This window comes from Haplochromis burtoni, unplaced genomic scaffold, assembly GCF_018398535.1.
Source record: "Haplochromis burtoni strain Fernald_Lab_line unplaced genomic scaffold, NCSU_Asbu1 Contig_632, whole genome shotgun sequence".
Taxonomy (NCBI): domain Eukaryota; kingdom Metazoa; phylum Chordata; class Actinopteri; order Cichliformes; family Cichlidae; genus Haplochromis; species Haplochromis burtoni.
The window spans coordinates 63,105-86,162 of NW_024582993.1; the positions used below are offsets into that span (position 1 = coordinate 63,105).

General features: G+C 37.1%; 1 protein-coding gene and 1 pseudogene across 1 annotated transcript; one reads left to right on the top strand and one right to left on the bottom strand.

Moving 5' to 3' along the window:
* The first annotated feature begins 13,890 nt into the window (after positions 1 to 13,890).
* On the top strand, positions 13,891 to 15,879 carry si:dkey-242g16.2 (uncharacterized protein LOC336380 homolog). The gene is made up of 3 exons (XM_005948962.3): positions 13,891 to 14,067; positions 14,209 to 14,291; positions 14,450 to 15,879. The coding sequence occupies exons 2-3, from the start codon at positions 14,278 to 14,280 to the stop codon at positions 15,504 to 15,506; spliced, it is 1,071 nt and encodes a 356-aa protein (XP_005949024.1). The 5' UTR covers positions 13,891 to 14,067; positions 14,209 to 14,277; the 3' UTR covers positions 15,507 to 15,879.
* A 3,322-nt stretch (positions 15,880 to 19,201) lies between these two features.
* Positions 19,202 to 20,746, bottom strand: LOC102302833 (annotated as a pseudogene).
* Between the last annotated feature and the right edge of the window lie 2,312 nt (positions 20,747 to 23,058).

The following is a 23,058-nucleotide window of genomic DNA, read 5'->3' on the forward strand; positions in this document are numbered from 1 at the left end:
GTGGTATAAGGAATATATTAAGAATTGCAAGATAAATTATGCATACATGTCTGGGCATATATAAGATACTCGAAAAAGTGTCTCAGGCCTGATAAATAGCAGAAACAGATTTTTGAGTGTTTTTATTTTTGTTGTTGTTGTTGTTGTTGTTGTTGTTGTTGTTGTTGTTGTTGTTGTTGTTGTTTAAAATAACAAGATTTAAATACCAGCAATTATTTTGAGTAAAAGTGACTTAATCATTTTATATGATGGCTTTTTTTTTCGTTAACAATGCCAAGAATGACATTTCACACTTTTATTTGTAGTTTATTCTGATTACATCATAAGTATAAATTTTGTATTCAAGTTATTCCTAAGCTTCATGGGTTAAAGCTTCAAAACAGTAGCTGAGCATCACTGCTTATTTTTATATTTAATTTACTGAAGTATGTTTGTAGTTTCCTACTTCAAATTTCACTTTCTTATCAGTGCGTATGAGTGTTGTCCAAAGCCTAACACAGAGGTGGCTTCAAAATGACTCATCCTTTGATGGCAGTAAGTGCAGATATTCACAGTTAATTTGTTTGGATCGAGTGGATATAAGGGCGGGAACAGTAAAGGTTTCTTTGAAAATAACAGTGTTATCTGACAGAAAACACTGCACCTTCAGGTCACGAACACTTTCTGCAGTTCCTCATATAATACCATCTTTAGAAAGTCATTTCACTGAGGAGTTCACTTTGCAAAGATGTTCTTTCTCACTTTTATACCAAAGTTTATAATTTCACATAAATAAAAACAGACCATAAATGCTGCTCTTCCTTTCCAAATGTTAAAGCCAGTATTAAGGTTTCATATTGTAATAAAATAATGAGCAGTAATGGGGTTAATAATGGTAATGGTAAAATGGTATAATGGTAATGGTAAAATGGTATAATGGTAATGGTAAAATGGTATAATGGTTTTCAGCTACAAATATGAGATAACCTATCTGACTAGATGCAATTTTGTTAATGTTTAAAAAAATATAATAAAATATACTACTGCTGTAACTGTACATTATTATAAAACTGAATCAGTACTACTGAGTAAAATCAGTATCAGTAAACTTTTTATTCCAAGAACAGGTAAGATTGTAATTTCATTTCTCTGTATCTATTTGAATAATAACTTATACCTGGACATTACCACTGAAATGGATTCTAGATACAGTGTGTCTGGAATTCACCCCTAAGGTGTGATCTTTGGATGATTAGAATCAATTTGTGAACCTTGGGACTGTACAATAAGCCCATGTATTTCTTTTTACAGATATAAAAAGAAAATGAGTGATGGGGTGGTGAATGGTGGTACAAAGAATAAAAGCACAAGATCAAACAGCATCACAGGGAATGAGGAAGTAAGGAGGAATTTTATAATACGGTTCTGCCTGCCTGTCTGAATGCGTGGCTAATTCATTCACCATCTCTTTCAGCTGAAAGCAGCTCAGATCTGACTGTATCTTATCAAGGCAAAGGGTGAGTTACTCACACTGACATGAAGAACAGTAATATCTGATATATTAGCTCAACAGATTGCATTACTGCTCAGAACATACTTGTGCCCAGCTGCTTCCATCTCTCTGCAGTATCCTTCCTGGGGTTATGTTATATTTACAGTCTTGAAATGACAAAAAAATATATAGGATACACAAATATTTTTGTGTTTTTCTGTCTTTAAGGTCATTTTGTGGAAAGCAGCTGATTATAGACCAACACTGCAGGTAATACTGGATTAGGAATTTACAGATTGGCATTAATATTTATTTGAGCTCAGTTCCAGATTATTTTATGTAAATGTAACGTGATGCTACAGCTCTTTGTGCATGCAGATATATACAAAAATAGGATAAAAGCATTGCAGCTGACCTCCTTACAGTTAACACAGTTGAAACTCTTGTGATGTACGGCCTTTTAATAATGCAGAAATGCACTTGATCACCACACTACTCAGCCTCCTATGGGATCATGACATGCATTAAAGGAAATAAGCTATCCCGAGACGTCTCCTGCAAGGTCAATGTAGTGTATCATGCAATTGGAAAATGGGTCGAAATGAGCAATCACACTTGAGACATTGCGTTCGTCCCAATGCTCCACTAAACAAGAATTCATTATTTACCTACAATCATTTGTACCACATGGGAACTTTCTTTCTTACTTACAATAAATACTGTATGTGCATTCTCATTGTTTTTCTAATATACCATATAGTGACATTTACAGCAGTGGAGTACAAATATAAATGCACTTTAGACTCTATTGTGCTTTGGCACCATGTCTCATACTACCTCACGAGACATTCTCTGTTGTGCATAATTTACTATATTTCCATATTGTATTAATGTTTTCACTTTTCAGCTTTTAAATTAACATTTTCTAATACAGCACATTTAGGCGAAGGACATTCATAGATCATTAACAAAAACAAAAAGAGAGAAAGAAAGAAGAAGACAAAATAGAACAATGTTTTTAGGTACTCTTTGAATATAACAGTGTTCTTGCACACCCTGTGTGTCAAAAGGCAGCCCAAAGGGCAGTACATGTTTGGCAGAGGAGCTATTCCAGTTGTTTAAGTTCTAAACAACATACATCATTTGCTGATATTCTCTCCAAGGTTACAGAAGTGCTTGCGTTTGTGGAAAATGTTTCACAAGGCTTTATCAGGCTGATTGAGCCAAAGCCACTAACATACCTGTGGGCTACAGGCCAGTGTGGCTGTGGTAGTCATAATAAAAAGGCTACAGTACAGTTTTTATTGTGCTTAAGTTTTGTGTAGGCACTTAATGATGCAGAATAAAAAGGAACGCTTTGTAATTATTATGATTGATGCTCCACTGCCATCAAGTGGAGAGGCAAGAGTCTGCAACTGAAGGCCATTAACAGTGAAGTAGATAATGTGAAGATAAAACGTCCATGGGGAAATTTATACTGTTGTTCATGTATGTAGTTTCTTTATTATTTGCTATTAGATTGAAAGCAAGAAAAATTGCCTTCTTCAAAACTCAAAAACAATACACCCTGCACTGAAGGTATATTTCATATAATTTACTTTGTTTAATGTTAACTGAGTAGGTTATAGTCTGATCTGAACTTACCTATATGTCACATATTTTTCATCATGATTCAAATTAAATATAACAGCTGAAAGCCATGAAGGTTAGTGATTTTCACCTGGATTCACCTGACTGGTCCATGTCCTCGCCAGCTGGTAAAATGCACCCAGTAGAAAATGCTTTGCTTCTCACAGATGTTGAATAAAATGGTCCTGCAGTCTGTTAAGACACATCTGGTTTTGGAATACAGTCTGTCTTGGGTCTCCAAATGCACTGAGGTTTCCTAACACATAATTCTGCTGATTCTTTCACCATTAGAGTTGAATAGACAATATCCGAGTGACTCTGGATGTATGGAGTTTGTCACTAGAAGTGCTACTAAAATTATTTTTCTTAAAAAGATATGTTTTTGGTTTTGGTTTTTTTCCCACACTTTCACCAAGAAAGGCAAATTTACGTCAGTATAACTCAAATCTTGCAATTCAGCAAGGTTATTCAGGTACAATAAATGACACATACCAGTAAAGAAACATTTTTATCTGTGGCATGAGAATGCCATGTATTGTAGGAAATCTCAGTACCTTTTCTGAAGATGTGCCTAAGGGTTTGGATGTGACATCAATAAAATAAATCCATACTTCATTTCATCCTTATGTCAAAGATTATTTTCTTCTTTCTCCTTGAAAATGACAAATCGGCACTTCAATTAGATGCAACAATAAACCAGACACTGTTTGAAATGATAAGAAGGATCCAGTAGGAAAATGCACCCTTGTCTCAACTTCTTATCAATTATCAAAATTTGCGAAAAGTGAAACTTTTGAAACAAGGTGACATGGAAATCTAGACTAATGGTGTGACATCTCTGGAAGAGCTTGCAAAGCTTGTTTTAAAGGCAAGTCTTTAAAAACAATTATTCTTATCCTGTCTTGTCCTTTCATATGAGTCAAACTGTACCCATTTATTGAGAATACTTTTCAGCTGGGAAAATCGTGAAGACCTTTTCAGCTCAAACATTTAAAAAAAAAAAAAAGATGTATGTCAATGTGTCTGCATGACAGAATACTTCAGCACCAAAAATGTTCCTTATCATTACTTATGCAGCCTATGAAACATTTGATAAATAAACTGATGACTTGCAAATGGTTATTTTGTGGCAGATTGATTTCAAAGTGCACACATCTACATCATTTACATCTTCACTGTTCTACTTGTGCAGTGTGGAGCCACATGGCATGTGAAATATGAGCAGATGATGCAAATGTACAAAAGAATGCATACTTTTTTATATTCCATCAAAGGTTCCACTATAGAAAGTCATTAACATATGAAAGTTTATTTCTTGGGTACCATTACATTTAATGAGTTTTTGGTATATATTGCACTTCTTTTATTTCATATGTTACAATCATTCCTGTATAGTTAACTCTGCTTTATGTCCTCATGGGGTTAGTATCAGTCTTTTTTCAGTTTGCCTTTAATCTTTTTAAATTCATTTCAGTTGTACGCATTGTGGAGGTTTATGGAGGTTGTAGCAGTCAGACAATCGAAACGTCATCTTCCCTGGGTGCCTCATTGCCTTTATGTTTATATGCACATTATATTCTAGCTGTTATGGGTCTTCTGCCATTAATAACATTTTGATCTGTGCCAACTATGTTCCATTTAGCAATACTTCCTCATGACTGATACATAATTTTTTGTCTCATCCAAGCCAATTTTTCACAATATTTCATCACTGGATTCTTGGCCGTGTTCTGCGCAAATAGTGAGCTACAGTGAAATATAAGACAATGATGTAAAAAGGTTCCTGAAAGTGAGCAGTATTATTATTTTTAAAAGTACATATCAGCTCTTTTGGTTAACATTGTCTGCAAACCTGCCACCTTTACCTTGCTGCTGTTGATAGACTGAATGATGCCTGATCTGTATATGTGCAGTGTCATTAACCTGGGAACATACAGGTCAATAGTGCTGTCTTCACTACTAGCCTTCTCCCTGCACAGAGCATAACACTGTTACAAGACATAGATGGGAAACTGCTGTATCTGATTATGGAAGCTGAGCTGTACAACTCCCCAGTCCTGCTTTTAGACTCTGCTTCTATAACACCAGAGTTAGTCTTGAGTGTCCCAGCTGCTGCCTTGACCCGTGCTGAGGACTACTGGCAAAGGCTACAGGGTATACCCACAGCTGCGTTCAATTCAATTTTGTTCCTTTTAGCATTGAAGTGCAGCTGGCAAAAGCAAACATGGCAGAAAGCAAAGATCTTTTGGTACACATAATCATAATCAAGTTTTGTTTTTTTCTTATCTTGATTTCTCTAACAATAAAAAACTAGCCAATCATCTGATGCAGTAAGACAGTGCAATGTATCTAACACTCCATGGCATGGTGTTCCCTTCAGGCAATAAACTACATCTTTTTTGCTATTATGGTGTGCCTTAACATTTTAATTTATTTATTTAATGACACAAGACACTGTCAATTGCAGTATAGTTTGTTGTGCATTATGCAATTAGACCATTTTGTTAGGGCAATAATTCTGAAACAGTGCTATTAAGCTCCGTGGGACTGCTTGTTTTCGGCTGCTTCAACACACTGTATTCAAATCATTATCTTGTTATGAGGCAGCTGCAGGATCATTTGAATCAGGTGTGTGGGTCCAGGGATTGGGGTCACAGGCGAACGTCTGTGTTAACATTTTGAAAGCACTGAGGGGCAGAATATATATGTAGGGAAAGTATGGACTAACGTGATGAAATATAAGGGTCAGTTAGGGTCATTCCCTCAGTGAGGACAGTGAACATCATGAGTGTGAGTTTGAGGAACAGTTCAAGTTGAGGGGTCATTTAAGGGTCAGACATATAATGCAGGGAAAAAGTGGGTTTGGATAACCCATCCTGGGTGAAAAAGTAATTTCCACCTAAAAGTAATAACTGCTTATACAGCCTTTGGTAGCTAAAACTGCAATCAAGCACTTGTGATAATCTCAATTAGATTTAAGCCTAGACTTTGATTAAGCCACTCCAAAACCTTCATTTTGTTTTCTTTGAGCCATTCAAAAGTGGGCTCGTTTGTGTCATTGTCTTGCTGCATACCCAAAGTGTGTTTGAGCTTCAGGGAATTCTATTTTTTGGCAAATGTGAGACAAACCTTTGTGCTCTTTTCGGTCAGCAGTGGTTTTCACCTTAGAACTTTCCCATAGATTACATTTTTGTCCAAAATCTTTCTTATGGCTGAATCATGAACTCTTACCTTAACTGGGGCAAGTAAGGCCTGCAGGTCTGTTGATGTTGCTGGCAGTAATTAGGCCTGGGTGTTGCTAGTCATGTTGAAATCAGCTTTTCAAAACAAGTGGTTAATAACAGTTAATTCATGATTTAACAAGAGAGGGTAATTACTGTTTCACATATGGCCAAAAAAAAATTGGATAGCTTTTTTCCCTTAATAAATGAAATGATTGCTAAAAACTGTTATTGCCGGCAGTGGCTGTTCCACCTCATAAGACTACTTCATTTAAGATATTCCAGCATTATTAATTTGCTTTGACCGAGGAGTCATTAATATTAATATTAACTAATGTTTATTAATGTTAATATTAATCTATAAGGATAAGCACTAGCACTTTATTGTTGATTGTTTTGTTTTTTCTTTTTTTGTATGGGTTAATCCATCTTTCTGTAACATATTCACCTTTAATGGTGAATATGGTGATATTTTGTTTTTATGTTTGTTTTTATAACGGTATAAACAATGGAAGGTGGTGGATTGGCCAATTTGTCATCATCGACTCTGGGCTGGACCAATTACAATACATCTGTATTGAGGTGAAGAGGAAGCGATTTGTCCCGTACTTCAGCTAGAATGAAAAAAACTCCAGTTTTGTGTCTTTTTTTCAGCTAGAATGAAAAAAAGACACAAAGCTGGAGTTATTCTGTGTCTTTAGGCTGCACAGCTACCTCTTCTTCTCTCATTCTCTCCCCTCCCTCTCCTGTTGCTACTTCAATCATGAAACTGATCAATGATCAGTGGGATCGGCTTTTCTGTCACAAGTCCCGTCTCTCTTGTTTGTTTATCGCCCACTTTGCGCCAGAAAGAAGAAACCAGCAGATGTCGAGCTAAACAACAGCAGCACGTTCAAGCTGTTGTTAGAATTTATTTAATATTAATTTCTAGTATCAGCTGATGTTTGCTGGAGCCACAACTGTAAAGCTGCTGGTCATGATATCGGTTTGGATATGTGGTGAGAGGGAAACGTGAAGATAAAACCAAGAGATGTCCTTAAGTGGTCATCTGATGTAAACTGTATAGAAATCATACATAAATACCAACACGACAGTGTACATCACTGTCACAACAGCATTTGTTTTCATTCAAAGGCTTTATAGTTTTTCCTATAATACCTGGTGCGCCGGTCTCTAGTCAAAATACCCGAGCAGATTTTTTGTCCCAGTCCCAGTCCTGACAGATATAGTTGTTTTGATTTTGTTTGCTTTTTTGCAGATGACATTATGCTTATCAGTTTTATCTGTATTCCAGCTAAATAGTTAAAATCCCACATGCAATCTATTTCTGTCATTAAACTGTGTTTATTTTTTTTACTGTCTAGCTGTATTGTAATCACATCTTACTAGATGCATCAACACTACTAGTTTATTTATTCTCTCACTTTTATTTAAGATTGCAATTTTTAATTTAACATTGCTCCTCATCACAGAGAAAGAAAGTCACAAAGAAATAATTATATGTTCAGGAAAGTATAACAATTTCTCTCAGGCATCTTCGCTGCTAATAGCCAGGATTTTATTTTTTTGACCCAGCAACATCTCAAGATGACACTTAAATGAGCCATGTTACATAAAGACTAAAGTTCATTTTCTTTTCACAGTGAACAGAATCCTTCCTTCACTGGAGGAAGGATTCCAGGAAGGACACTGGAGGAAGGACTCCCGCCCCCCGCCCCACTGACTGTACAGGAAGTTAGCACAAATGATGATAGAGGTCCTGCGGGGTTCTATCTTCAGTCAGCCAAGGGTGGTAATGGGGTTACAGTGTGCAATTTGCTACTCTACCCCTGCAAGCTTACATCAGCCCTTCTCATCGTTCGTCTTAAAAGCGGATTCCTAATCGTTCTGCCAGCAGAAATATAGTTTTGGCTTTGAAGATGGTATTTTTTTCCAAAGAAATAAAGTTTTGACTTTGAAGATGCTATTATTACAGATAAATTTATTTATTTATTTACCCAGGATGGACTTGAGCCTTTAAAAGTGTCTGAGGCATTTTAGATTTAAAATTAAAACTTCAAAAGTGTTTAAGCGGCATAACTGACTAACTGCTTTTCACATTGTATTTAGGGACTATATATTTGAAACACTATTAACTCTATTAAGAATAAAATATTATTTTCACTACTAAAATATAGTATAAATTAGGAAAGCATGTAAACATACATATTACACTAACTTTCAATTACATTCTACATATGAATAAAAAACATAATAAAAATATTAATACCACATTAATTATCATTATTAATATTATGAGCAGTTAATGAGAATTTTAAGCACATATCAAACCTGTCATCAAGCACAGTTTATCAGTAAATGAACTGAGTGTTGACTAAATATACTTTTACTCATGAGTTCACTGCATGGAACAACTCACAGCTACACAATAGAAGCTATCATCTTGCCTCATTCGTTACTTGTCCTGTTTGTATTAAATTGTGCGTGATGAACTAATGCCCATGGACAACAGAAAATCCCAATAATGTCTTTCAAGCCTTGACATGAATGTGCAAGGTTGCTTATGCAACAACTTAATTCTACAACTTAGTTGTCAAAACATCCACATTGGTATAGGTGTTCCCAAGAGAGCTTTACAAATCAAACAAACCCACAAGGTATTTTAAGAAACAGTTCATAGATAAGGAGATTTATAGATCTTTAGTTTGTAATATGTTGTTTTTGAACAAGAGTACAAGAAATACTTTTGTAGTAATAACCTATGATTCAGTAGCTTGTGGAACAATAACTATTGTTTTCTGCATGACTTCATCGGTCTCTCAGGTAATTGTGTTGGAATTTGGCCCCTTCTTCTTTATGTATGGCCTTTCAGTTCACTAAAGTTTCCAGGCATTTGGGCAACAGCACCAACTTGATTCGTTTCTTATTCTGACATTATGTTGCAGATTTGTTGGTCTGCTTAGGATCATGGTGCGCATGACTGGATTTTGCCAAGCTTTAGCTGTTGGACAGATGGTCTCACATTTGACTCTAGAATACCAGATGACTTCATGCTTGATTCAATGACTGCAAGGTGCTCAGGTCTCTGGCTGTAAAACAAGCTCAAAATGATCACCCCTCCAACTGTTAATTGCTCACATGATTGACAGTTGGTAGGGAGTGTTTGTGATGACATGCTGTGTTTGGTTTCCTCCAAACGTGGTGCTGTGCATTATGGACAGACATTTTCATTTTGGTCTCGTTTGTCAAGAGGACTTTGTTCCAGATGTCTTGTGGTTTGTTCACATGCAACTTTGAAAACCAAAGGCGTGCTGCCATGTTCGTTTAGGGTAGCTTTCTTTAGTTATGGTGAGCGAGAATAGTTGTTTTAAAAAATGCAGGTGATTTAATCATTATTTTCAATGCAGAGAAACTATACCAACTGAGTGCTGCATTGTTATCCAACAGAATCCCAAACAACTGCTAGTGCAATAATACAAAACCAATACATGTCCACCTCTTTAAATACAAGTTGCTGGATAATAAATTTCTCAAACACAAACACGTAAAATTGGAATTTTGGAACCATTTTTAAATTTTGAGAACACTGCTATATGTTTATGCACTGAGATTTCAGATTAAGTAACAGCGATTAGTACTGAAATCTAGAACCCGTGTTATTGAAACCTCTGCAATATAACATCTGGTATTTATATATATGCCTGAGTCTAGATAGGAATTTTAAAAAGAACTTCAAATTAGTTAGTATTTTAGACACTGAAAGTTTTTTAATGGTCAAAAACAACAAAATAAAAAACACTTTGACAATCAATATGTGAGAGAAAATGTTAAGAAAAAAAAACATTGTAAGGATATGCAGTGGATATGTTTTGTGACTCTTTGGCACGGACTAAGAATGAGTTCAAACCAACAGCTAAGTATAAAATTGTCATTAATTCCTTAGAGGGAGGGAAACTTGCCATCACTAATTCATTCAACAATAAATTCTGCACCATTTAAAAGAGTATTTACTATAAACACAATAATATTCCCAAACACACCAGTAAATCCAGCAAGGAATAACTTTAAAAGAAATTAAGGGTTAAAGAGCTCATCTGAAGCAGCCAGGTTTTGTACCGGAACAAACAAAGTTCAGCTCACATTTACCATACTCTGTTATTAACAGATGATGGATGTTTATGAGGGAAAGTGAGTGCTGGAGTGAAATTAGAAAATTGCTGAACTCCTAAATCTTAAATAAATAAGTATTAAAATGAAACCCACATTGCTCATCTCCACATGAGACCAAAATGCGAACAGAAGTCTAGACAGGTAGTCAAGCCAATAAAACTGGGATTAATGAGGCACTGTGTATGACTCTTTGTGACTTCGTTTATGAGCTCACTGAACATCTGCATGCAGTTGACAGAAGTCAGTTGGTATGTATCATAACTTTATCATTACTTTTGGCAGTGCTTTGCGGCTGTGCATGCATGTGTGCGTGCGTGCGTGTGGAGGGGGAATGAGGGGGGATTGTGCTTTACTTTCATTTGCATTTCATAATGTTATCAGATATCCATGTGTGGTGAGAGAGTGCAGCTGGGCTGATGAGCTACTGTAATGCAAAATAAATGGCCACAGTTAAAAATACAAGGGAAAACAACATTAATATAAATGACAAAATTACTATTCACATTATGACAACACTTTCTGAATTATGAATAGTGACCCATATGCTTGAAATGGTGGGAATTTAAAAGCACAGGGATTCTACTAGATAAAAAAAGAATTTAATTTATATGAGTTGTCAAGACAAGTGGCCAGAATGTTTTGTACAAGACAGGGAAAACATGTATGGCCATTTAACAATGAAGGGTCTGTGATTTGTTCATGCTGCATAATAAGTAAAAACATGTCTGAAGGATTATATGCATTTGCATAATATGAGCCAACAGTGTGAATATATATTATTTAAACATATAGGAAAGAGGCACAGTTCACAGGGAAAAAAATTAAATGCTGATTGATTGTGAAATTGATTTGGTTCAGTGAATTTTTAAATGTAAGCATTTCATGAATTTTCTCAAGCTCTTCTTTTCTCACCTTGGCTATTCATTACGTAGAGCACATAGGGGTTCTTTGATTCCATTGCTTTTTGTACTCAGGGGGCCAAGTGCTGCGAAAAGTTGGTGGGAAGGAACTGAAAACTTACCTGGATGGGTTTAACTTCTGTTTGCTGGAGAAGAAAAGTTTAAATAGGTATTACAACATATGAATACACTGTTTTTTGCTCATTGGCACTGTATGATTTGATTAAACCATGTTCTAATATAAAATAAATAAATGAGTACAGCACATTTAGATAGTAAGAATAGGTATGTGGATATATAGGGGCCTTATTTAAAAAATGTAAATAGTTGTAAACACCACAGAGTGCAAGAGTGTATCATTTTTTAGGTTTTACTCTTCTAGAATATTCTTAGTTGAAAACACCACAGTGTTTACAACTCAGCACATATACAATCTTTATTATTGTTATTATTATTTATGTCTTAAATCATAATCACAAAACATTCAATGAACTCATATGAATGTTCTAAATGTTAGGACTCTTTTGGTTGTGTGATAATCCAGCGCAGGCTTTATAATATGAGGTTACTTAGCATAAACCTCATAATAGTCGGTTTTTCACTTCCACCAACATCTAGCGTCTTTTATGCTTTTTAAGAAGGCTTTTACATTTTTATAAACTCTAGCTATGCCTGGAACTGCGCTGGAACACATTTTTTAGAATATGCCCCCAAAAAGAAACACAAACCAAAAAAAAAAAAGATTATTTGGAGTACTGCCATTTTTGATCTGGCAAGTTAGAACAGACCTTTTATATGCTATCATTCCAGACAATCTATTACTAACTGAGAGTTGGTTAGATATTTAGTTAGATATTTGGGGTCATTTTTTGTGTAGCATGTGTCACTCACTGACTCAGGAGTGTGTTGAGATATTGTCTGAAAATACCTGCAGCACACACCCCTCAAGTATTCTATTTCCCAGAAATGAACAGTTTGGTTGTATTTGTATGAAACCCGCCTGCTGTGGATTTCGAACATGTTTAATTTTTATTTGGCGGTTCCAAACTGACTACGGATGTGAGATAGACGAAGTGCTTGAAATGTATCAAATAAAGTGCTGTATAAAGGTACTGTTAAAGTGAAAGTATCATTAAAGTATGACATGCAGTCAAATGTGCTCTATTTACATGAGTTTTGAGGGGGGGGGGGTTATGATACAGAAATGAGGACTTCTAGAATATTCTTGCATGTACATCATAATAAAAATATATTTAAGTCATTGTAGCTGTCATGTTAATATCTTGGGTAAAACGGGGCATGATTTTATCTGATACAAAAGTGAGTATTATAAAATCTAAAAAAAAAGATACACCCTTGCACTCTGAAATATTAATTAAGGATTAATAACACATTTATTAATATCAGATAGTGTATTTATGCATTCTAAATAAAGCATTTTGTTGTAGACACTTATTTGCTCTGTTACCTCCAACAATATCCGGTAAAAATTCAGGGATTCGGTGCAGATATGAAATAGCTTTTATGCCAGAAGATAGATCAACCAACAAACTGCCACTAAACACAGACTCTGTTGACTTTTGCTTTTGCATGACCTCACGTCACTTGTGAAAGTCTGCACGAGGAGTATGGCAGCTCTTTGGGAACATTCTTTCCCCATGACTCAATTGTTCGCTCTGCAGAGACTGGCTGTCTCTTGGCTGTCTCTTTCTGCAAGTCAAAACATGCTACATAGAGAACATTGTGTCATGTAACCTACCTTGTACATCAAGACAGGTTTTGGGGGTTTTTTTGGTTGTAGCTTGCCAATTTACAGTGAGGTCATAAAAGGAAAATTATACATAGCTAGCCAATTCTGTTAAAAAAAACAAATGAAAAGACAATTGCTCGCAAATGCCAATCCCAGAACTCGGTGTACTCTAATTATCGGAACCAAAACTTTCACTTCATGGTATTTGATTTGTCTGAACTTGAAGTTAATTAACTAGTGAAATGTTCCATAATAGTTGTCTACGGCAGCACTACAGTTACTCCCAAACTTGTTTCAGTCTAAACTTGTTTTTTAAAGCTTTGACATTAGCATTTGACCATGTTACAGTCTGTACCAAAAGAGCAAAGTAGCTGCTTTACCATTTACTGAGGGTGCTAAGCTAAGCACAGCAGCTTCTCTACCAGTATTGTTGATCTTCTCACCAAGAAAGAAAGCATGTTGGAATATTGGGCCACTTCTTTTTTATCTTTACATTACGTTTCTTTTAGCAATACATCTTGTCCATAATCTCAGAAATGAGTGCCTTTCCTGTGTCTGCTATAATTTTAAATCTGAACTGTAAAAGGAGAGATAATTTAAAAGGTTACATTTGTATTGATGGAGCTGAAATCATACTCTGGTTCACCTTCACCATTAAACACACAGTTTGGCCAGAACTCCATAAAAGGAAAACTTTGAGACCGCCTTTCACATATCAGTTCTTAAGGGGCAGGATATAAAGAAAGCAGCTTGATTTCATTGGCTAAACTATACCCATATGTAGGCATGGTGTCATAGACAGTGCTGCCTTATTCTCAAACTTGTCAGGGAAGCTCCAGAGACAGCACTAACAGACTGCAACTGAGGTGCTCTTTTGCTCTTTCTCAGTGGCGGATTTGATTAAGCATATGGTTGCTGTTATAACCTGTAAGTACATTTTGCACTTAAAAATTTGAATCACCTTGCATTCTATTCATTTATTTGTCACGTCATGTTTATAGTTAATTCATTGACTGTTGGGTTTACTAAGATGTTTTATTTCTTATATTTCCTCTTTTGCATTTATAGATTGCCTGAGTTTACTGCAGCTTTCAAGAAAAGACAAAAGACTTCCATTGTCACATTTACAGTCTGAAAATGAGCTGTACAAGGTAAGTTACTGTTATATATTTAACCATGTGGTAACTGTATTAACATCAGAATTCACAAAATATTTTTTATTTTGAAATATAGGATAAATTATATCTATAATTTCATTTATCTATATAAAAATAGATCTGATTTTAAACCTATGATTTTTTTTTCTTAGAGTTCTTCATGCCTTTAGTCATCCCCAGCACACTGTGAATCCAGTTGAAATGGCTAAGTGTCTGAGCCTCAGGCAGGAGCAACAACTTTATGAACTGTTTTCCATGTCGCACCTGAAATCCACAAAGCCTCCTTGTAAGCATACACACTATCCAGTGAAGACCCCTTATCCATTATCACATCCATCCTTGCGTTCCACTTCATCTTTACCATCACAATTGTTGCGCTCCCCTCACTCAGCACAAGAAAATACTCGGAGCTGTTTACGCAAGCACATCAGCAGAGAAATCAAGAAGCAAGTTGTGTTTGCAGATGCCAAAGGATTTGCACTTACTGCTGTGCGTATGTTTATTCCTGAACCTTTGTCTCCCACTTCTACCCTGGCAACGAGACCCTCTCCAGCCAAACTGGAAGGCCAGCAGTCAACCTCTGATAAACTGAATCCCTACAAGTTGCGGCTGGGTTTCCCTCAGCCAGCCCAGGACCAGAAAGCCTTTCTTGCACGTTTGCAAGATATGAAAGTACAGCTGGAAAGCTGCAACATTTCTGAGTACGTCTTAAGTGGTAAAGTGTTTGTTGCCCATGCTGCTACTGAAAAGGATGTGTGCATAAGGGTGACCTTTGACTCCTGGCGCAGCCATCATGACATTCCTTGCACATTCTTGTGGCAACATCGCTGTGGGGGGTCTGATGTGGATGTTTTTGGCTTCAACTTAAGCTTAACTCACAACATGGATCCAAGGGAGCGAACTGAGTTTTGTGTGTCATTCAGACCAGGGCCTTGCGCTACACCACACTGGGACAACAACGGGGGACAAAATTACAGAGTGTGGATGGAAAAAGAAAGATCAAATGTGAATCAAGACAACACTAATCGTTCTTACCCCACACTTTCAAAGCATAGGTCACTGTCGTGGCCTTTACACAAGTCCATCAGTGTGCAGAACTGCACTGATCTACAGTATATTCAAAAGACTCAGGGAAGATTGGAAAGCACGTCCAAATTGAAATCACCCAATACCCTCTTCACAGACTTAAGAAATATTATTTTAACTTAAAATATTTAAGAAACAGTGGCTTTGGGGAGGGGTACATGCTTATGAAATCTAGCGTGCTGTATATGTCTGCGCAGATTCTCAGTCATCCAGGACATGGTAGTCTAAGAAGCTTGCAAAGAAAGCGACTGGACTTCTTTAAGTTTCGTGAAGACATTTTCATCAAGAGACTTTTTCAATTCTGAAACTAAATGATGGAGAGTCACGGATACTTAAACCTTGTGGAGGTTTTCAGTGGACAGTGCTGGTTGATCTGTAATATACCCTTGAAACAATTCAAACGTAATGCACCTCCACCTCCTAAGCTTAACTTCCCTTTTGAAATGTGAAAACTTGTTTGACTTGATATTCTGATTAAAACTGTCTTAAAATATAATTTGTCTTTTTGTCCATCTCCTTGGCAAGGTAAACTGTGCAATATTGCAAAGCCGCATGTTGTAGTGTGACATAACATCACTGGGGGAAAAGCAAAAAACATGAGACCTATATTTGCCTAAGAGAAAAAACATATCAGCAGATAAAGGTAATTATCCAAAAATCTTTTTTGAGGAGCTAACACAATGAATGGACTTGTATATTCACACAGACATTATTTCTCTGGCCTCAGTTCTGGCTCTGGTGTGTGTTTCCCTCTTGTGCGTCATACATACCAGAAAGAATAAATTAACAAAACAAAACAGATCTTCTGGGCGAGGTGACAGACAAGCTTTGAATGGGACGTTGTGTTCAAACACACCCTGCTCTAAATGGTTGAGTAACACCCTGGGAACTGTTACATCTTGTCATGCACATGACTGGAGTGGCAAACACCATGTAACCATGGCAGCATAAGGGACAGCATGTACTTTGGATAATGCACGAGTTTGTGTTTACAGTACATACAAAGGTGGAGTCATTATTAGATATTAAAACCACACGGAGGATACTATTGTTGCTTTTGTTCTATTTATTCTAATCTTTAGGCTGGTTTCTTTGTCCTACTCTTTCATTTCACACAGGACAGCTCCCAGAAAAAACAACAAACCTTTTTGGAACTGTCATAGCTAAACAGCTGGGGTGTTGCATTTGGGGCATTCACAGATGAAGCTGGTTTTCACACCTTGTAGCCTTAAGTACCTATTTATTTTACTTTTTTTTTTACCATTTCATTTGAGTATTATATTTCCCACCTCTTCCACCTACTAAAAGATAAGCTAAACAACAATGTCAAGTATTTTTTTCCCAGTACTGAGATACATTCTCTGAATAAAGCTTCCAAAATAATTCTTTAAAAACATTTTCATTCTTAAAAATTAATTACCCACATTGATGATGCATGTTATATTTTGTATTTTTTGCCACATGAAAACCGCAGTGACAAATGACAACCTCCTGCCAGTGGGACTGGGATGTTGGTCATTTTGCAAGCTGCTGATAAACACCCTCATTTGTCATTTTGTTTTGAGGACCCATTGCATTCTATAGTGCACAGTATTCACAATCTAATCTCTGGAGACCTGGGGTACAGTCCTTGGGCAAGATACTGAAGCCCCAAATTGAAACAGTGTGGACGTTAAGGTTTCCTGTTCATCAATTCAGACAAGTCAAAGTAAGGCATAGCCATCAACACTATAGTCATTTGTTTAGGAACCATGATAATGGCATCTACTACATAAATATTAAAAGACAGTATGCAGACATCCACACAAGGCATTACGTCTGAGAAAGACTTTTCACTGGTCGATATCTTTTTTTCTCTCTCATTTTATCTTTTAGAGAGCAGCAGGCACAGCTGGGTGGTGGCCAGAAGCCAGCTACCAGCTGCTGGTGATTACAGTGCTAAAGCTCATGTTGTCTGAACAATAGCCTGCAGACTGATCCAGTGGGCTGCAGCCACAGCTGTGATCACAAAGAGTGAGCTTTAGGTAGCTAACAGAAGTGGCTTGCTAAAAGCAAGTAGACTGTAGTGACATGATTTATGCTTTTTCTATAAACTCACAATTAACTAAAACTCTGTCTACGATAGGAACAACAACAAGTGAATGATCTATTTGGAATAATTTAAATGTATTTAATGTTTATATCAAACTACCTTCTTTCTTTATCTTCCAGGATGGAAAAAAAACAACGTGAGTACTTGGATCAATGGTGTTAATAAAAACATTAAACACATACTCAGCACATAAAACATAGGAAATAGTGTCTGTGATTAGTTCAAGTTATGTGCACGTCTCCAATGACTGTAGAAAACATGGACGACGGGACAGCTCCCCAAAAATTAAGCCAAAACGTCTCTATTGCCCCCTGGTGTCTGGCTGCAGTATAGGTCATAAACCCCGCCTCCTACATGTTATCGGATGGAACAGTGGTCAGACTGGGGTCCTACCATTGTGGGAGGAGGTGCGGTCGCGTTGTCCATGTTTTCTACAGTCATTGGTCTATAACAGTCACATTCAGTCAATCCAGAAAAATGGGTCACCCACAGAGTTGCAACAATGAAAGGTAAACTTTTTTTTTTCTTTCAAGATTAAATGATTATAGTTGATATAGTTGATGATAATAGTACACAGTTAAAGGAGCTTGCAAAGAAAAGCGTCTGGACTTCTTTAAGTTGCTTGAAGACGTTTCACCTCTCATCCGAGAAGCTTCTTCAGTTCTAAGGTCAAATGGTGGAGAGTCCCAGATTTAAACCCAGTGGGAATATCCCTCTGCAGAGGGACAAAAGACCCCCTGATGATCCTCTAATCGCCTGAGCCAAGGTGTGAAACTGGGTGTGGGTCCCAATCAGCCAGGGTTTTGGGTGAGCTCATTGTGAAACCTGGCCCCACCTTATCATGCGAATTCCTGAGATCAGATGGCCCAGGGTGTCAGTGGGTGTTAAGGCGTCTGGGGAGGGAACTCAAAACTGGATTATAGATGGCAGAGAGTTGGTGTTGTAAACCCCCGCCTCTGTTCAAAGATGGTCGTTCACAGTGGACATAGATGGCTTCTTTCACTCCTCTTTCAAACCATCTGTCCTCTCTGTCCAAAATGTGAACATTGGCATCCTCGAAAGAGTGACCTTTATCCTTTAGATGCAGATGGACTGCTGAGTCTTGTCCTGTGGAGGTGGCTCTTCTGTGTTGTGCCATGCGCTTGTGAAGTGGCTGTTTGGTCTCTCCAATGTAGAGGTCTGGGCATTCCTCGCTGCACTGTACAGCATACATCACATTGATAAGTCTGTGTTTTGGAGTTTTGTCTTTCGGGTGAACCAGTTTTTGTCTGAGCGTGTTGCTGGGTCTGAAATGCACCGGGATGTCATGCTTGGAGAAAACTCTCCTGAGTTTTTCTGATACACCGGCTACATAGGGGATGAAAATGTTGTTGCATCTGTCCTTCTTATCCTCCCTCTCTGGTGTCTGATCTTCTTTTCTGTGCCTCTTTGCTGACTTTAAGAACGCCCATTTAGGATAGCCGCACGTTTTGAGCGCTTCCTTTACATGCATGTGTTCCTTCTTTTTCCCTTCAGGCTTAGAGGGAACAAAACCCGAAACCCTGGCTGATTGGGACCCACACCCAGTTTCACACCTTGGCTCAGGCAATTAGAGGATCATCAGGGGGTCCTTTTGTCCCTCTGTGGAGGGATACTCCCACTAAGTTTATATCTGGGACTCCCCACCATTTGACCTTAGAACTGAAGAAGCTTCTCGGATGAGAGGTGAAACGTCTTCAAACAACTTAAAGAAGTCCAGACGCTTTTCTTTGCAAGCTCCTTTGACTATGATGACCTGGATAGTCATCCAGAGAACCTTAACAGACATAATAGTACACAAAACGACTAGATGCAAGTCTTAGTAGAATTATTTGTATATTTTGTATATCATGTGTATTTGTATATGTTGCAAATGCTACATTATAGTGCTTGATGCAAAGTATCTTATTTTTAAATAAATAAAAACGGTGTGAAAGCAGTGCTATGAAAAAGCTTCCTTTGCCAATTTGTGTGATTTGTTTTAATGCAAATTTGGCAGACTTACATGTTACAGGTCATTAAACCAATTTTTCTATTAGAACCTCTCATCGTGGTTCACTGGAGTCTCAAAGCCTTAGAAATGGTTTTGTAAGCCTTTCAAGAATGATAGATGTCAATGAATTTTTATGTGAAACAATTGACATCAACCATTCTCCAAATGATCTTTATATTTGTTGAGAGGTGTTGGTTTTTGAGATCTACTTCACTTCACTGTTCAGTTTTTATTAGTTTAAGTTTGGTGTTACAAAATGTAACAGATATTATACTGAATCCAGCCAACACAGACTAAACATCAAATTAATCCATGTCAATAATATCTTTTCAATGTGTTCTTGATGGCCACAAAAGGAAACAAGTAGAGCAGAGTGACCTCTACTGGCAATAATCTTTAAAGATTATACTTTGGCAAATGTCATATAACAGAGGAAACAATGCAGGATCACAACTACAATCCAAGATAAGCAATTTAGTGAATGTAGGAAGCTATGGATGGTTATAGGCTGCTCCATACAAAATCCCATTACCCATGTTAACCATCACAATATTTCTACACTGAAAGAGCGTTACATCACTTTTAAAAGGATAAACATATCTGAAAGATTGAATTCTTGGTTCAATATAGTTGTTTGGAGAGGTTTTATTGACACTGGTCACTGGGAAGGTGCTCATGCTCAGGATTCCAAGAAGACCTTGCAAAACATTCAGCAGCCTTTCTGTCACACTCACAGATGAACATCTCACATTCATTGTTATTGTCTGAAGAAGAGAAAATAAAGAGCTCAAAATTCACTTTGCAATAACCAGAAGGCCAACAAGTGCTACTATAAAGTTAAATGCCAATCAGCTTTTTTGAGTACTCACTGCCACAGGTGATCTTTTTATTTTGGTCATCACAATTATAGTCATAGAACTCAGTGTAAGGATTGTCCAGGATGGGCCAGCATTCAGGGTGCTGCATAGCATCAGTGTAACACTGATCATGCACCTGGCAGCACCTACAAGTCAAAACATGAATAATGGTGATTACTGAGAAAAAAAACTCTTTTGGGGTATGTGTTAAGTAGAATGGCTAACCCATTACCTATCCAGATCATCCACGGGTGTGCCAGAGCCCCCCCATTCCACAATAACAGCCATAATCAGCATAGTCAAGAGCAGGCCAGCTATCAGGCATTACACACAGGATCATATTTCTGAACTGGTTGAGTGCCTTGTAGTCTAAGGACTGGGCTGAAGCACAAGCACAGGATAGAAGTATGATTTATACCCTAATGGGATGTGTTTCTATTCATGATATGTATAGTTTAACAGCAACAGACATGCTGTACTCACCAATACAGAGGCCTAGAGCAAAGAAAAATGCAGTCTGGAGGGCATTCATCTTGAAGTTTAATCCCAGAGTAGCTCCCACTTATGTTCAGGCCTGTTTATATATCAGGTATGGAACCTTGTCTGTCAGCTGTTCATACTACACAGGGTCACGTAGACTCTTAGAACAAAGAACCAACATATGCAAAAAAGGATAATCGTTCTCACACTCGGGGACCTTGTGTTCAGATTTCTGTAGATGTGTTAATGGTTGCTTCTGTTAAGTAATCATGTTTTTGTTTTTTTGTAAATATCTGAGTTAGGATTAGAATATTAGTGAAACGTTTGGTTTTGTTTACTGGGTAATTACTGGATCTTTGTTCAAGTCCATTGATTGTTTAAAATATTAGTCAGCAGAAACGACCCAGTCTGTTATAATGCTCAGGCACTATAATATCAGCAAATACTTGTGGGTTGTATGTAGGTTGTATGTAGGTTGTCATACTTTTACCATACATTCTACAAGTACTGATAATTGATAACATCTGGTATATTTACCCCTGGATTTGTATGTTGTACTATTTGTGCAGGATAAAATGTTTTCCAAAATATGATTTTTTTGTTATTGAAAATAAGCTTTCTGAGCTTTTTTCACGCAGATAAACGTTTGCAGGGCTCATGGGTCAAAAGGCTTGGGTATGCCAAATTAAAGGGACATTTTTAACGAAAGAAGTACATTGATGTACATAACTATGACTCTATGAACCAGTTAATTGTTCATATTACTATTACCAAAGAAGGAAATGAAATACAGTACTGAGAAAAAAGTCTTGAGCCATGCCCCAAATTTTCATAATTTTTTCCAAGGAGATTTTTTAAAGTGGTCTTGAGCACTCTCTTGACTTTCTGAAGGTCTTTCCAAGATTTTCTTTGGAGAATGGTTGCATTGTCACTCATTTTCAGTCTAGTCCTTGTACCTGATCATTTTGAGAGGAATGTTTTTATTGGTTGTTAAGCTACTTAACACTGACCTATGACTCCGTCAAAATCATCCCTTAAGGCTACGTCCACACTAGCCCTGATAGATGTGAAAACGGCATTTTTGTCTGAAAATGCTCTGCGTCCATACTAGCGTTTTCAGTCATTTTCGCGGAGTTGTGCATCCACATTGAAACGGCCGAAAACGCTTACGTTCCAGTACTGCGCATGAGTGAAACGCAAGAAGATTCGGCCTGCCTCATTTCTGTCTGCCGTTTATTTACTTTCTGGTAAATGCACCAAGTTTTTTAAATGGGCTAACAATGAGGTGGAGTTGTTGCTGCGAGTAACACAAAAGTACAAAGTTGCAAAAGTGAGTGAGAATTAAAGAATTTGAAGAAAAGCTATCTGAAGCATGTACAAACTGATATTGATCTTTAATAGGGCTGTCAAAATTGAGAGCAAACAAAACAACTGCTGTATAATGCCCTCTGCTATCTTTGTTAAATTGGTCACATGACTGCATCATGACTAACATGCGTCATCGTTTTCAAAAGTCTCTGTTTTCGCTGTCCACACTGTGACGCATAAGCACCGTCTGCGAATGTATGCATTTTCCAGAGCGTCTTGAAAACGCTGCATTTTCCTTCAGGAAAATTCTTCGAGCAGTGTGGGTTCATCTTGACAGAAAACAAAACAAAAGGTAATTAAGAGAAAGTTTCCCGAAGAGAGTTCAGGCGGTGCATTGAAGAATAAAAGTGGTCAGATCAAAGACTGACTTTCAAGCTTGCTAGAACAGTACAAACTCTGCTTTTGCTATATCTATTATATTTCCATTTGTGTTTGCAGATTTTAATAATCTATTCCACCTATTTCCCTTTTTCCAAGAAAACTATAAAGCCTCAAGACTTGCACAGTACTGTATAACCAAGGTTCATTTGATGCACACAAGATTGCAGTTTAGAAAATGCATAATTTCATAATCAGCAAAGCTTGTTTCCACCCATCTTTCAGATAGGTATTACTAGGGGTAGGTTTTGATTATCAATGTATTGATTAAAATAGATTCTGGCTTGGATAACGTGATATCGATTCATTAAAATCCAGAATCGATTTTTAAATATACATTTATTTTGCCCGAAACGCCAGAATCTCAGGTTAAACCTCACAAAACCTCTACAACCACAAAACAGCTATAACTATGGTGGCCCTGAGAGGCCAAATGGACTGCAACTTCAGAAAACACCAGCAATAAGAAAAACGCTGCAAAAGCACACA